Source organism: Pholis gunnellus (assembly GCF_910591455.1).
Source record: "Pholis gunnellus genome assembly, chromosome: 24".
Lineage (NCBI taxonomy): Eukaryota > Metazoa > Chordata > Actinopteri > Perciformes > Pholidae > Pholis > Pholis gunnellus.
Window position 1 is genome coordinate 9,094,550 of NC_136551.1, and position 16,617 is coordinate 9,111,166.

The 16,617-nt window shown below is 43.4% G+C and overlaps 1 protein-coding gene across 1 annotated transcript in view; it reads left to right on the forward strand.

Moving 5' to 3' along the window:
• LOC306715118 (rho GTPase-activating protein 6-like) overlaps nt 1–16,617 on the forward strand; it is a 55,047-nt gene that overhangs the window by 26,385 nt on the left and 12,045 nt on the right. The window contains exon 2 of the mRNA XM_079185361.1: nt 16,288–16,447. Within this exon, the coding sequence (XP_079041487.1) occupies nt 16,288–16,447 (160 nt within the window). The remainder of the gene's footprint in view (nt 1–16,287; nt 16,448–16,617) is intronic.

A 16,617-nucleotide genomic window follows, 5' to 3' on the forward strand; every position in this document is an offset into this window, starting at 1 on the left:
CATTTGTTCCACTTGCAGTGACGTATTCTGCTTATTGCGTCTAATGCTTATTGTACGAATGGAATACCATCAGGGTTAACATGTAACATTCACTCAGTTTCTCGTCTTAGAGGGAATTCGTTTTTCCAGTATTATGTAAATCATGAGAATAATATACAGACAACCTTTTTAGACGACGTAAGCAAGATTCATCACATGCAAAGGCAATGAGAAGCAAACCATTCATTCCTAATATAATGGCTTATCAGAGAGAAAGAAAAAGAAAGAAAAAGAACATATCGATCCAGCTGTCGGAATGAGCATCTGCAGACAGAAATGCCAAACTTGTTCCTTTAACCAATCAGTCTTCGACTATATCGTTTTTTGCACTCTTTGTAGAGGTGCACACACCAAACATGTAATTACACCAATTTAATAAATGAATCAATCCTGTCTGAATCAGTTGAACAAGTAAATGTTTGTTCAGCCCAGTAGATAGATTAAGCTTCAGCAGATGAGCTATTAACTCATTAACTTAATTATTTAGTTACTGAGCAAACTGTGAATCATCAGGTTAGTTCAGGCAGGAAATACAAGTCATGTTCGCCACATCAGGAGTCAGTTGATCCGTACCGACACGTTACAACAATGGTTCTTTCTCACTGTTCTTGACTGAGGTTGATTCATAGGTCGTAAAATAAAATGTCGTCTGGGTGTCACATGATGAGGACAGAGAGATTAATGAAGGAGGAAGTTTTTAGAACACAGGAGTTTGATATAAGTGAGCTAATCCTGGAGGGAAGCCAGCCGGCGCCGAGGCTTCCGTCAATATTCATATAATGATCATCTGTCCTGGTTACCTTGTTTTCTGCAAACAAGTGCAAACTCTTACGACTTGTACACTTCGTATATAGCAGGCTATCGTTCAAATGAAGGATGCATTTGTGAATCCAATGCTACATTATGCAGTCTGTGCATTTACTGCTGAAGTGACGAAAAGTCTGCGTCTGTCTTGGTTTGTCTGAGTCCGTCTCTCATCACTGACCAAACAGAAATGTCTGCGTCTTCCCCGAGCCATCCCGGGACCCTCTTCAGCCCGAGTGCAGCTACCTGTTTAGTCAAGCACCAAATCCCCCCCCCCCCCCCCTTAGTCTCCAATTGTTCTCTTTGCTGTTTCTCTCCACATTAGACTTCCATTGTTTTCACTAACTTCAAATTCTTATTTCTCCTCTTCTCTGTGCTCTCCTTACCTGCTGATGCGTGACCTTGTGCAGTAGGTGTGTTTGTTTTACTCCCCTGCCACTCCCAGTACAAACAGCTCTGGCAGAAAATGCCACAAAGCCTTTAGTCACGCGGCAAATCGAAAGGCGGTTTGACAGAATGGATGAATGAATAAATCATTGATTTATCCAAAAGACAAGCGTATTGACAACTACGCTCGATGCTCTACCGTCTGTAATGAACAGCTGTGCTCATGCGTGTGTGTGTGTGTGTGTGCATATATATATAGGCGGATGGCATCAACCACCCATGCGGCTTCTCAGTCATCGGCACAGTGAGTTTATTTACATTGACCACAAGATTTCCAAAGCACACCCTGACCCAGAGGGAGAACTTAACAGGAGTAGACGTTTTGTTCGCAGGAGTGCAATTACTAGGAATGCACAGATACGGTATGGTTTCATTACAAATGTCTCCTTCAGATCGGTCTTCTGCTCCGTCCTTTCATAATGTGCACAGGGATTGTTGACCTCTTATGCCCGTCATTTTTTGTGACACTTGAAAAAGGGTCGGCTATCGCATGTGTGGGGAAAGTCGAAAACGGCGTTCCACAGCAGTCACTTCTGGCCCGTCATGACAACACCGCCCTTCCCTAGTTTTTCTTTCTAGACACTGACGGGGGAAAGGCACTTGTTTTATTATCAACAGCGAAAGAGAAGTCCGCCCTCCCCGTGACTTGTCTTTTTATGGAGATGGTCGAAGGCTGAGGGGAAAGCAGAGCGGAGGAAGCGCAGCGGAGAAAGTTCTGGCAAGATCTGACTGTTTGCCGAAGGGAGATGGGCTACCAGAGGCAGGAGGCTTTCTCTGGGCCTGACAAAATATGTGATGTTTTAAGGAGTCTGATTTACAGCTGAAGCTCTTGCCCTGGTTTCCTCATTACTTCATGTATTCAGGTGTCTCTGTAACGGAGTTGGCAAGCAGGTTCAAGAAAAGGTTAGACATGTTTCCAGGCTGTTTGAGTGAAAGCCATGAGGGCATGATGTCAAGCACCGTGTTGCCGTGTGAAGTGCAGACGTGTTGCATCATAGTTTGGGAATTTTGAAGCACCACAACAGCGCGTTCGCCCTGATTTGCTGCAAAATGGCGCACTGAACTGGAATCAAGACGGAACTAATCAAGTCTACCATATTAAAAGTTTTGTAATCCATTACTTCACACACACATGCTGATGTTTGCACTCAACCCACGCAGCCACACATGGATGCATCATGAGTCATGCACATAAAAGCAGAACTATGCTAAATAGTGAGGACAGATTGTGCCGTCCGGTGGAGAAATCTCTTTCATTGTCAACACCTCAGCCAGCTGTTGCTCAGCGGTTGACCTCAACAACACAGCAACGCCAAAACTAGCCAAAGCCGTTAAAGCTCAGCAGGATACACCTCACGGCCCTGCACATGTTTGTATCAAGAGCAGTGTGTTTGCATCCCGCAGCAGTCTGCAGAGGACAAGTGATGCTCGCAGACTTGAGGCTCATAATATAAAAAACATGCCTATGCTTTGGAAAGAAGTGCAAACAAGCTCAGAAGCATGCACACACATTTTCCACGCGAAACAACAATAACAACACGGAAGAAAGCCAAGAACAGTTGTTGTGACCAAACTGAGAAGCTTGGCTCCCATGATTAGTGAAGTGGTCCAGCGATGGGCGACTGTGAAGATTCATTTTTTGAATTTAATTGGATGGAATTGGTTGAAAATACACAACATAAACCGTAATAACCTTTTCCATTTGGAACACAAGTTATTATGTTGACCAACTTTTGTCTAAAAGTTCACAGAGGAGTCTCAGAGCATGACAAGGCAACGTGTCGCATGCAGCGGAGTCGACTGAGACGCTAACCACGGCGCCGGAATAGAATGCACTTTCAAGGGTTTCAAGGCACCTCATCAAGTTATTACAACAAGCTGGTGTGAACAAGAAGCCTCAAGGTTAAAAGTAGCATGCGGCTTTAAATAAACGGCCTCATTCTCGGTCATGACGGCGATCGCTGCCTGTCACAGATTAGCCGATAGCGGCCGCGTACGTGACCGGCCCGACAGGTGCTTGCGCCATTGATCCTTACATATTTCGTTTGCATGGAGAGCAGAACAAAAACTCAAGACAGACATGGAGACAGTTGCACCGATGGAATCAAGCCCAGACAGATAGACACAGATGAGCTGACAGACAACAAGGAGAGGTGGAAGTCAGATTTCCAGTTCGGTTACATCTCAGAGAACCTGGATGAAGGAAATATCCAAAGTCAGACAAGGAATAACACAGATGAAGCCAGGAAAAACACTGCTTTCTGTGACACACACACACACACACACACACACACACACACACACACACACACACACACACACACACACACACACACACACACACACACACACACACACACACACACACACACACACACACACACACACACACACGGTTCATTGGAGACACCGTTTATGCTTGCAGCGGCTACGTGCCCTATGCACATATTTGCACACAGGACAAACCCGTTTAATGTGTGTGCCCATGCATTTAACCTGTGAGTATGTGTGCAGATGAAGTGTGACCTGGGTTCAAGGGGCCTTTGACTAAGACTGGATTAGCAGCTCTCAAGGCAGCCACTGGAATGTGAGGATCAACAAGGATGTTGTGGCAGTGCACGCGCAAACATGCACACACACCCATTTCCTCGGGGCACACTCAATATTTACCTTCCATTCTATTATTATTATTCCTCCACTCCTTCTCTCCCCGCGTTCTGACCATTTTCTCACTGGGAGTGTAGTTCAAATTGGCTTTCATGAAACCAGCACTGGTGGCTTTATTCATCATTTACACGGTGTGGGTAGAAACGCAGAATTGTTGAAATTGAGGCCATCTATTCCGTTCATGAAGTTGTAGAGAGCTTCATATGTGCAGTGAAACCCTCACAAATGTAAAAGAAGAAGAAAGGGAGAGGCATTGCCTACATTTTGCTTCTGACACCACAAAAATATGAATAAAAAAAGACAGGAAATAAGCAAAAAAAATGATAAAGAAAGAATGAATGAAAGTGTTATCTAAGGGAAATCTGCAGGGAGCGTTATCGCCATGTGCGCTGGTATACACTGGTTTGTAGTACATTGATGAGTATGTAAACAGGAAAGATGAGGACCTGCAGAATGACAGATGACTGGATGAATAACTCCTCCCATCAAGCGGTTGTTGCGTTTGCAGTGTCCCACTTCTGCACGGCTGCATCTTCACTCGCTCATTACATACGCATAATTCTCGCATTATTGTCTTAAATGTGATTTGCACATTTTAGCAGAAAAGCTTCAACTAGAATTTCCCAAATAGCGATACTTGCAGACATGTCATTATTTCCTCCTTGAATACTAAAGGGAACTGAAAGCAATGAAAGACAGCCGTCCCCCTGAACGGTGTGGTGGTATATGGACGGATTAGGTTTGAAAGTCAAAGTTATGCTGAATGAGGGAAGTCAGTTTTTTTTGTTGTTTAAAAAATGTGTTTCTAGTTTTATCAAAGTGGCTGCAGTGATCATGAGGCAGTATTTGTTTATTCCTTAGAACAGGTGGAAAAGAGCGGGAATGTTTCCACAAAAGCATCTGTGTCCTTTGCACACAGCTCACCGTGTTGACTGAAAGTCGGCATCTGCAAGACGAATTGTCCAAAGTGGGACTTTTTAGTTTTACTAAGCCCGGCATATCTGATGTATTCGGGTTTATTTCCATAACTGATCCACTGTGCTCCGCTTATGAAAACAGAGAAAAGTAGTTCCTGGAAAGTACTGAGATGTTTTGTGTAAATCTAAATCTACTCCCAATCATTGTCGTACAGTCCCGACACCGTTACGGACGCTCTCCCTTTGAGGGATAGTTCCAGGGATTTACTCTCGCTCACCGGTTTGTCAAAGTGTCAGCACAGAACTGCTGTCATCATGTTTCAGTGCCGGACCTTATTAAATCCTTGTGGTGCGGGCTTGGTGGATCTAGTTTCCCAACACTCACAACTAATCAGGGCTACACTTAACAGGCCCGGGGAGAAACGGACTTTGTTTGAGTTTTGATTGCTCTCACCGAGCAGTGCCAGTGGGAAGGTGATAAGTAGTGTGCCATGTTAATCAGCCTGTGTTTAAAGTGTTCTACACCTAGTCATTACTGTATTGTTAACATTTTATATATATATATATATATATATATATATATATAGTGTTCTTTTCTGGCACGCATTCCCACACGTTTTGATCGGCTGAAGAGTTGGGTGTGTTGGGCGGCACTAGAGCGCTGTGTTCATTCTCTCTCTGCCAGGAAATCAATAATAGACCGGCTGACCCGACGATGACCTACGCTACACGCGCACGGAGGCATGCACACATACACACAAGCAGTGTCACATCCACCGTCCGGAGAGAACAAAGCATTGTGGGGCAGTGACGGGTGTGGCGTGGGTCTCCAGGAAGTCACACTTGGCTAAAACTTCCTGGACTGAAACGATGCTGATGGTTTTGTATGTCCGATTGGATCACTTGTGTTTTCTCTTATATGCGGTGCTTCGTTGTTTGTGAATGCTTTAGATTTCTCTGTGATCCAGATGCAAGCCCATGATGTGCATTTACAAGTCAACAGTCTGTAGTTGTCCCATTGCCTTGCATTGAAGTTGTGCTTAAACGCTGCCATGTGCCTCATAAAGTGACCAGGGCTCTGCCTCCACTCTGTCATCTTCATCATCAACATCATGTGGACTCTGAGGAGCGGACCAGCAGGTTCTAATCCCCGCTCTTTAACTACCGCACAGGATTAACTCGGGAAGGGGAGGGGGGGGGGGGTCTTGCACCCATGTGGAAAATAAAGAGTCTTAGGGAGAATTTGCTCTGATCCCGCTGTGTTAAATGGATACGGTGGAAGAAGCACAGAGAGAGAGAGAGAAACCAAGGGAATGTGCTGCACTTGTGTCGGCTCATGTTCTTGCCACTGGGGTGAAAAATAAACCTACTATTCCCTAATAGGATCAACGTCTTATCTTGCCCACGCTTACATCCATGAACAATGTGTTAAGTCAACGCACTCTGATCTGGTATAATAGGTGTTGATGACAATCAGCTAATGTGAAACAGTTAAACTCCTTTATTGTGGAGTTGGCTATTAATCTAAGCTACATGTCTTTGGACTGCGAGAAGAAACCGGAGCTCCAGTTCGAGAATGCTTCTGAAATGGCTCAGCGACAACTCTTATCTTAAATGCCAGTTATAACTCGCTTCCTCATCCGACATGCAAAGTTTGTTTGCATGGATGTTTTTTAGCGAGGAAATCGTCTTAGGCATGGAGGAGGAGGAGGAGGAGGAGGAGGAGGAGGCCCAGTCTGTGGTTGCGAAACCGTCATTCAACTGAAACGTCTACAGCCACAGTGCTTGAAATCATGTGAAATTCAACAAGCAGAGACAAATTCTCTTTCAAGAGAAGAAAACGTTCAGCTGTTTCAGAAATGACAGACTAATGAGTTGTTTGGAATTAGAAATTAATTGCCAGAAAATCTTGAATTCATTATTTGCTTTGGGACATCTTCTGAGAGCTTTGGGACACATTCTAACTTTGGTTGTTTGGTACTGAAGTCACACTTAATAAAAAACAACAACCGTGGCCTCTTTCTTCCAGTGACGTAGTGATCATGTGTCTGCCTGGACTGCAGGAAGTAGCAGGACAAAGTCATGTATGGTTGTTGTGACCGGTACTGAGATTCTTGGTACATGGGCGTGGCTCTCCATGTACATGTCTGCTTGTTACTGAAGTATTTTGACTGAGCAGGGTTTTAGGGGGCGTGTGGTATTGGTATGACGGGGGAAACTTGGGGAAATATATGTTGGATTTTTCTCTTCACGGTTGAGGTGAACAAGAAAAGCCGAGACGCATCATAAGTCGCGTTCTTTACATCAGAGGCCCGATGCGTTTGGCCAGTTCTGATCTCTGAATCTATTTAACATTCCAGGATCTATGGAGTGGCACATTATTTCTCTGGGAGTGTTTTTTTGTGAAGCTTGTGCGTGTGCGTGTGCCTGTGTGTGTGTGTGGGTGCCTGTGTGTGTGTGTGTGTGTCCGTTCTCACGGTGCTGACTTAGTAGAGCGCTCAGACTGTAAAAGGTTTGATGGGAAAGTAATGCTCATGGGACTACTTCCGCAGTTTTTTGGACTGATTGACAGATAAAGTGCTCACACACAAACACACGACGCACTGCGTATGAATTGAATACATATATATATATATATATATATATATATATATATATATATATATATATATATATATATATGTTGTGGTATATGATGGGTTTTGGACTTGAATATGTTAATGTGGGCTCTGCCAAATGATTCATCAATGAATTGAGAAAAAAGCAGACTACTTTATGATGAAAATAATCTTGTGAGTGTCAACCAATGGTCCCAAACGGTCATGTTTGTGTTAACATTTACTGTATGCATCCAGTGTGCTGCAACCCCCTCCAAAAGACCATAAGTAGACACATACACAGGTGGGGAGCAATTGAGGGATTATGTTTTTGTCAGTGGATTCCTGCAGGCTGCCTGCATGGAGGGTGCATGAATCTTTCCTATCCGATCAGTTTCGGAATTTGATATTGGAATCAAAGAGAAACAATTGTGCTTGATCCACAGTCCTTACATTACTGTTTCTCGGGATGTTGTTCCCTGATTGGCTGGAGCTGATTACTATCACAGATAACCATTTTTCAGGCTGCTTGAAATGCAGAATACCAAATAATTCTGCAATTTTCCAACTAAAGTCAGTATCTGAATTAAACGCTGATTGATGAAGAGATGAATAAACCCACCGATATCCACCATCACTATGACTGAAAAAAAAAAAAAAACACCCCTAGGCACTTGTTTTTCCTCCATTTCCTCAGCTATAAGTGTCGGATGTCTAAAATCATGCTCACCGCTGAGGGTTGAAAGCCGGCATTTGTCATCTGCTCAGTTCTGTTTGGCAGTGGTTAGGCTACCGCTGAGTTGTGACCTTAATTTGAGTTTCAAATCACTCCAGAACACAGATGGAGGCCTAGAGGAACTCACATAAACACACACATGCATGCTGGTCCAGGACTGAGCACTGATTGCTCAGACCGTCTCCGCTGCTGCCATCAGGCCACAATCAGTTTGACTCAGTTCAAGTGTAGCGAGCCACGCATTTTTCCACTTATTTATGCTGAAGCGCACATGATCCCCACACCAACCCCCCTCTGCACACGCACAACATTTGGTAAAAGTGCCCGACTCTCCATACAGGATAAGTGATGATTAACCAGCTTCATTAGCTCAGCTGGGTAGTCTGGTAAGAGAGAGACAGGAGGAGGATTTATAGAGTTGTATACAGTTGAATTAGACTTGATTGTGTGTGTGTGTGTGTGTGTGTGTGTGTGTGTGTGTGTGTGTGTGTGTGTGTGTGTGTGTGTGTGTGTGTGTGTGTGTGTGTGTGTGTGTGTGTGTGTGTGTGTGTGTGTGTGTGTGTGTGTGTGTGTGTGTGTGTGTGTGTGTGTGTGTGTGTGTGTGTAACACAACTCTGGGGAGATAAAATGCTGGAGGACATATTGGCCCAGTAGTAAGAACAATGGGTTTACTTTATTTCTATAAAGTTTATTAAGCTAACAAAGAACACATTGTGATGGAATTAGGTCTTGTGATTTTTTAGAGAAGAATTATATATTATATATGAATTGCTAATTCATTGAACCAAAAAGTAATCTAAAACAATATTTAGTTGAACGGCTTGAAACCTGATGCTTTATGTCATATGATGATGAATTTACATCTTCACTAATAAGTAGTGTCTGCCTTCCTATCAGGCTGACTAACGGCTGTGTGTGCACCGTAAAACGCTTGCCTCATCTTCATTATGGGGTCGTAAAGAGGACTCTTTTCCTTTTATGTTTTAGTGAGCTCATCAAATTGAGGGACGAAAATGGGAATTTTGAAACCCCCTTTACTCAAATTACATCCGTGGATATGGAGGAAAGTGCAGAGAAGAGGCAAAGCAGTATGTAGAGAGAAAAGTGAAGTTAGCAATCTGAAGGTTTCCCTACAGGCCATGTAAGCACATCAATGGTTTGCAAGGCAAAGTAGTGCTGAGGACCAATTACTAGCATGTTAAACACAGATGTACTCTACCTCACACTGGCTTTTCTTGATGGACAAGTTAACCTCATTTTGAACACAAGAATCAGCATGTTTGTACTCCGTCACTATGGGAGATATGTCGCAGGTCTATATGATGCAAAGTTCCTTTTAAGACGTTCCTCACTGACAAATGACTTGCTCATGTGAAGCAGGATTTTTAAGGGGGATTTAAATGTGGATCTTCACAGTTGAGCTGCGATGTTGCACTTCCCACAATTCACACGAATACAGAAAAAACTATTGTGTAGCAACACGGCGTAGAAAGAAGAGTTCCAACATAGAGACAAATATGTCATGGAAGGTTATGACAACTTCTGCCAGACAGAAATAGCACTTGCAATTTTGGCCAGAATTGGGGGAAAAGGTTAGTAAGGCCTGTTCACAGACTTCAGATGTCTCAAGTTTGCTCTCGAGCGCACGCACACACACAATCCTCATACTTGAGGTTTGTATGTATAAAGTTCAGTGTTGCAAACAGGAGTATTATGTCTCTGACATAAACCTGGTCTGCCAATAACAGCTGACTGATTTTTGAATGTAATCTGTGGTCAGACTGCCATCTACACATTGCTTTGAAACAATACCACACACACATTAGCTCAACTTCTCCTTCTATCAACTGTGGTGTTGATACAATACCTGATTTTCTTCGCTTTTGCAGCTTACGTAACCATTATGCGAGCTCCCAGGTCGGACCTCATTACTGCTGCAGGCCCTTCATATTAATCTGTCTTTAAAATGTTTGAAGTTGGCCCGATGCTTTAGATGTGCCTGCCAATGATTAGAGGGGAATATTTGGAGCACATACTCCAAGTTGCTCATTATTGCGACCGAGCCAGGAAGCCCTCATTAAATGCAAAGGCAGACGAAAAACAATGTGCAGTGAGAGATGACACCCGCATATTCTGGATTTCCTCACTAACATGTGGTGGCACCCCACAGCTAGAAACATTTTACTGTTCATACATTTACTGCTAATTAAAATAACAAAACCCAAGTCCAATCCTCACTTTTGTTTGTCAGAATGTCATTCTCAGATGGAAACATTGGACAGTCCTCTGCTGCATGCCGGGAAGGACAAGACTTTCTGTACTGATTTTATGTGCTTTATTATCTTAATCTTGACCAGATCAAATGTAACTTATGTAACCATAATGTAAATACTTGTTTTAATTATTCCCATACAGTGTGTACCATAACTCAAAACCATCAAAATGACTTATTGTAACCAGACTTCTTCAAGTTTGAGAAGGTGGAAACAACACATTTTACTTTACAAATGAGTTAATGTAGTTAATATATTAGCACAATGTTTTGTTTGACTGCAAGGATTAATCATTTCAGCACTAACTGACACATTATTTGTGTTACAGCTGCATGTAGACACAACCAGATGTGTCTGAATCTGCACTTTTCTTTGCATTGGAATGGATGGTATGATAATTGCATTTACAACCACAACATCTTATTTTCCTCACATAATACTCCATCTGCAAGCCCTCTCATACTGGAGGCTGATAACCTCACATTTTACAACCAACGATAAGCCCGATACCGCTGAACTGCTTTCGTATCAGGTTATGCAACCTGTGCGTGGGATCCATACAATGCGGCGGTTATTTCCCCCTCAGGCGGCGTCAGGGACAACCCAAAACAGGTGGGGGAGACTATTAATCGTTGCTGTGTGGCAGATACAGATACACAGATGTACAAACACGCACACACACACTGACAAAGTAAGGGTGGTCACTAATTACAAGCAGGTGGGAACCTTGAGGAGGTTCCAGGTCAGCGAAAGCAATCTATTACATGCATGCATGAAGCCAACCTGTAAAAGAAAAAGTGTTGAAAAATACAAGTGCATTCCTCTGGATCAGTGTTGTGGCACAGAAACTCTGCTCAAGGGTCATTTAAAGCCAGCTGAAATGCAAAAGGGAAAGAAAACAAACCAAAAAGTAGGACGTGAAGAATTTTGCAAAGTTCCTTCAGTGTCTGCATTCACCAAAAGGGACCTCTTCCTGGGCCTCTGGTACCTTTCCTCGAATATCACTACACACGTCACGTAGTTTATACAAAGCCAGCCAGCATGATTTAACCATTACAGATGTGTGTGTATGCATAGGGTTGTAGAGAACACATCAGTAAATCAGAGACGCTGTCGTGTCCGCGCCTTAAGTGAATACCTGTGTTTTCCTCCCACTGGCAGATTTGTTATCTGCATCCCATAGTTGAGACATTTCACTCAGAACCAGAATGTGTACTTCATGGTAGCAGTAGAGGAAAAGTCATAAAATCACCACAGTCATAAGGATCCGCGAATGTCTGCACAACACTATGGCAAACCATCAATGACATGTTGGAACATTTTACTGAATATGTGAACTATTTGACCTTCTGGTGGCAAGAAATAAAAAGTCAGGGGATCACCACAGTAAGCAGTAAGCATCATCGAGGAACCATGCATGGATGTTTGTGCAAAATTCCATGGCAATCCATAAGAAAGCCGTTGAGATATTTTAATTTGTAAAGTGGTGAACAGACATCCGCAGTGTAAGTACTAAAAGCTAGATTGATGCATCTCTCACTTTCAACGTACAGTCCTACAGCAATGGATTGCTTTATGTAAAAAGCTGTTAGTGTATCACTAAAAATCAAAAAAAAAACAAGGCTTACATGAAAGAAATTGAAAATGACTTGGATGACATTTGTCATACGTGCTTTCTTTAGGGTCAAAACTCATCTGCCTTGCAGGATTTCCACCCTGCACTGCTCAAGCCAGTGGATTAAAGGCTTTGTAGCAGAGTCTTCTTTCTTAAAAGAGGATTTGCTACATTGTCTCAATTTACTGCTGTACATGGTTGTAGAGGGGATATTTCGAACAGCACTTGAAGGCAGCGTGTGGGTGCATATATTAATTTGAGGATTGCTTTCTCTCCCATCACACACACACACACACACACACACACACACACACACACACACACACACACACACACACACACACACACACACACACACACACACACACACACTTGTAAAGTCACGAATCATCAGATGGTGACTAATAATAGAAACGTTTCAGGCCAATAATGGTCACACCGACGTCGATATGGAATATTGAGCGGGAAAGAGGAAGCTGTGCTTGTTGATGGTTACATTATCACGTGGTGCTGTCACTTCACAAAGGACACTGATGATCCAGAGAGGACAATCATGTGACAACTGTTCCCAAATCAGTACGGCGTAAAAACCCCGACGAGGCTTTTTTCTCTTCACATCCAATTGAGATTGATTCACGCAGTGCAGCACAGCAACAAGTGCCCCACTGCTTGTGTGTGTCCCCCAGGTGCGTTACCATAGTGATATTTCTCTCACTTCCTGGCCCTTTTGATTTGCTGTGTATGCGTTGCCACGGAAACTGACATATTCCTTTGTCCGTGGCTTTTTTGCGCCATTGTCCCTTTGTCTGAAATAGAACAGAAACCACATGCTGCAGTGCACTGTATGTCCAGATGGCATTAGTCATCTAACTGCACGGTGCGCGTCCAGTCAGCAGAGTCATTAATCTTTCCAGTTCAAGTGTTGAATCCCATAATAGAAGCCTCACATACCGTTTCACATACACACCATGGCACTGGTAATATTAACGGTAAGGTTGGACATTAAATAACTGGTTTACAACACCGGTGCACTCTCACCGAGCTGTTGTTTGGCGTTGATGAACTCCACACCTAAATCTTTTTGCATTCTTCTCCTCCACATGTCTAACCGTTTGTCTTTCCCACTTTCCTGCAAAGCAAATTCATGATTTAATGTGGTTTATTTATTTATAGTGTGGCAAACTGGCAGAAAATACCATTAGTTGAGGTTGGGATTATCTGATTAGATCTGCTCAGCCAGTCCAGCAAACAACATCTGTGATCTGTGGGGGGTTCGACAGTTCTAATAAATACAGAGGCAAACAAATGATGGCAGTTATGTAAAGGCATAGCAACTGACTGTATTTTGGAGACAAACAGGAGTTAAAGGATTGTGACAGTCGCTGCATGGCAGATTTGTCTCTATAGAGGCTATTCAAACAGTGTTACGTCTCACTAAACGTCCACGTCATGAGGTCCCAGATAATGAATGCTTTGGTTGTATGTTCTACAGGCTACAGCTAGGCTCAGTGCTGCGGCGCAATGTGTGTTTTCAATGCGATTTGTGGTCCAGTAACATGTGATCTCATTAAACTCTACGGGGTGAGAATAATATTCGGAGATTGGTCACGGGACCGTTATCCATGTATGCTGTAGCTCATTAACTCCGCTGATGGAGCCAAACAAACGAGCATTTTCTACGGTGTATAATAGTAGCCGACTATCATTATCTCAAGAGTGAGAAAACGACCTCCCGATTAGATGTGAGCAGTTTTCTTACAGGGGATGATAAGAAAAATGAATATCTACTGTTTAAAATGAAATCAGAACCTCAAAAGGACTTTTCACCATGGCAATCAGCTGCTGTGTTTGTGCCTGCTGCTGTTAAGGCCAGGCTCGGATGTCTGACGAGGTAAACTTGGCCGTCGGCTCGAAAAGCTTGAAGGCCAAAATAAATCCCAAATGCCTGATTTTTGCTCCATTTAGGTGAGTGATAATGTGGAAAAGGGATTTCTTTAAAGCTGAAATCTAGTAGCTTTCCAAGCACTCTACATCATGTTTGAATGTTTTTATGTCACTCCCTTTTGACAGAGGCTTTTTCTTTTGTTTCTTTCTTGTTCATGAGTGAGGCTAAAACAGAGCGGGAGATGGACAGGCGGTTCGATGTGGCGTCAGCAGTGATGCAGGCGTTTTACCGGACCATCAAAGACAAAGCTCTTTGTTTACTAGATCGTCTGCAGTCCGTCCCTCACCTATGATCTGCATTGTTAGCCACTAACCACAGTAATGAGACAGAATTGTGGTGCATAAAGACAACAAGTCAGACCACGATAAACGTTATCTTATCATGTAATTGCACTTGACCATGCATCCAAATTACAGGTCAAGAATGTTAATTCTAAAACCAACATCTAGTAAAGAAATATAACATGTGATAACACAGTGGTTGCAGATGTGGTGTGCCTTTTTGACCCCTTCAAAAATATATGGACACACGTCCTCTTGGACGGAGACAAGTGATACAACATCATCCTTCAAGAATCTACTTTGTCAAAAGCCAAACTGTGTTTTGGAACGTCTCGGTTTGTATGGGCGTTTGAATGGGCGTCCCTGCGGGTCACGCAGGCTCTCAAGCTCATTGTTGCCAGAATCCAGCAGTGATACCAGCATCTAGTCGGGCCTCTTCGCCCTGCTGTCAGCATTCCATGGGTTTCATAGGCTGACACTCAAGAACCGAAGCTCATCCATCCCCTTCAGAAATCCTGCTGGGCAGAACCAGCTCGACCGCGGAGAGGCCTCTTATTTAACTTTTCCAACTGTTTGTCTTTGCGGCGTGTGTGAGTGCAGGCGTGTGTGTGCGCCCCCTCAAGCTGCGTGTGAGGTCAAGCGGCAGGGAAAAGGGTTTCCTCGGTTTCACAAACAGTTGTGCTGATGACATGCTCTATCAAAAAGGTGGGGGGCAACACGCAACTTGTTTTTTGCCGGACTTGTGACGAGACTCATTCACACACTCACTCACTCAGGTGGCTCTCCAGGTTGCCTTGTGTCCACATTCTGTTTTTGCTGCCACGGCTGAATGATGGCTCTGTTGCTTCGCTGCGCTGAGTGGGGTCAAATAACAAGAGAGCTGACAGCGGGAGGAATGACTTCAAGAAAATATTGTTGATGGAGGCTAAATCGTGAAAGGAAAAGTGACATAGAGTCTTCAGTGTGTCTCAGAGAAGCCCATTTTTTCTCAAAGACGTGAAGAATAAACATCACTCCAGAGGGCAACGTGATGAAATTCTATTTTTTTAAAGATATAAACTGATGTGAAATGGTTTATCTCTGCTTGCGGCAGCACAAAATGAAGACCATAAACACAGACACATTAGAGTGCACTTGTAAGCCCTCTGTCTGGATAAGGCATTAGATAAATTGCAGCAGTCTGTCCTCTCTGTCTCTTTCCCCTCTTTCTTAACCTCTCCCTCCTCCTGACCTCTCTTCTCAGTAGACACAGAGGAATGCATGACCAGAGATTCAGATGACTCAAATGTTCATCAAAGCCAAAGTGCTCTCTGGGTCTGCGGCAATTCATTACAATTCACTTTGATTCGACTCCACCTTGATCGCGGATTAAAGCCAAAGTTGCAACGTAAACCTGTCCAAGGATGAAAAATGAGCGCGGCTTCCTATACGCTCTGGCCTCATAGTAACCTCACCTCCTCCTCCACATATGCATTCTCAACGCCGGTTACGTGTGTGGAAAGCATATTGCAAATCCATCAGTGCACTTCATGTCCTCACCTGCTCTTTCTTTTCTTCTTTCCATCTATGCCCGTGTACTTCAACTTTATACATTCAGTTCGGCTCATGTTCCGCTGTTGTAAAAGGACCATCCTGCACACGCGTTGTATTTTGCAGACTTTTCACATATGCTCTTTATCTTTTTGGACCGTTTGTTGTACTACATGTTGTCAAATATAATCTCTCAAACTCATCATCTATGAGAATCACATCAAAAAATGTTTTTTTTAAATCCTTTTTTCATGACTCAAAGAATGCAGAGGCCAAGGGTTTACTCGGTTTCACATGCATCAAGTCCAGGGAACCTTAATGTGCTTCTTTGGCAAAGAAACATTTTTCAAGATTAAAAAAAAACAGGAGATCCATTCTATTTGTATGTTTTATGTTCTGAGAGGCTAATCTTTGTGTTAACTTTTGCCTCCCTCAGGGTGATTTCACCTGGAGCAGCCTGTCGGGACGGAGTGTGCGTCTGGCGCCGGTTGCCATCCAGAGCCTGTCGGAGCTGGAGAGGGCCAGGCTGCAGGAAGTAGCCTACACCCGATTACACCAGGACTATGATCTGGGATGTCAGATTACCATGCCGAAAGGTGGGAGAATGTGTGTGTCGGAAGTTAAGCGCCAACATAATTTGTATAATGGTTGGTTCCAAAGTAGTAAGCTACTTCCAAGTGTCCCATAAAGTAAAGCCAAAGCTCGAGCCACTGACCACATCCGCTCGTCATCCCGTCAAGTATATTTAAGGGAAGTCATGTAGGGT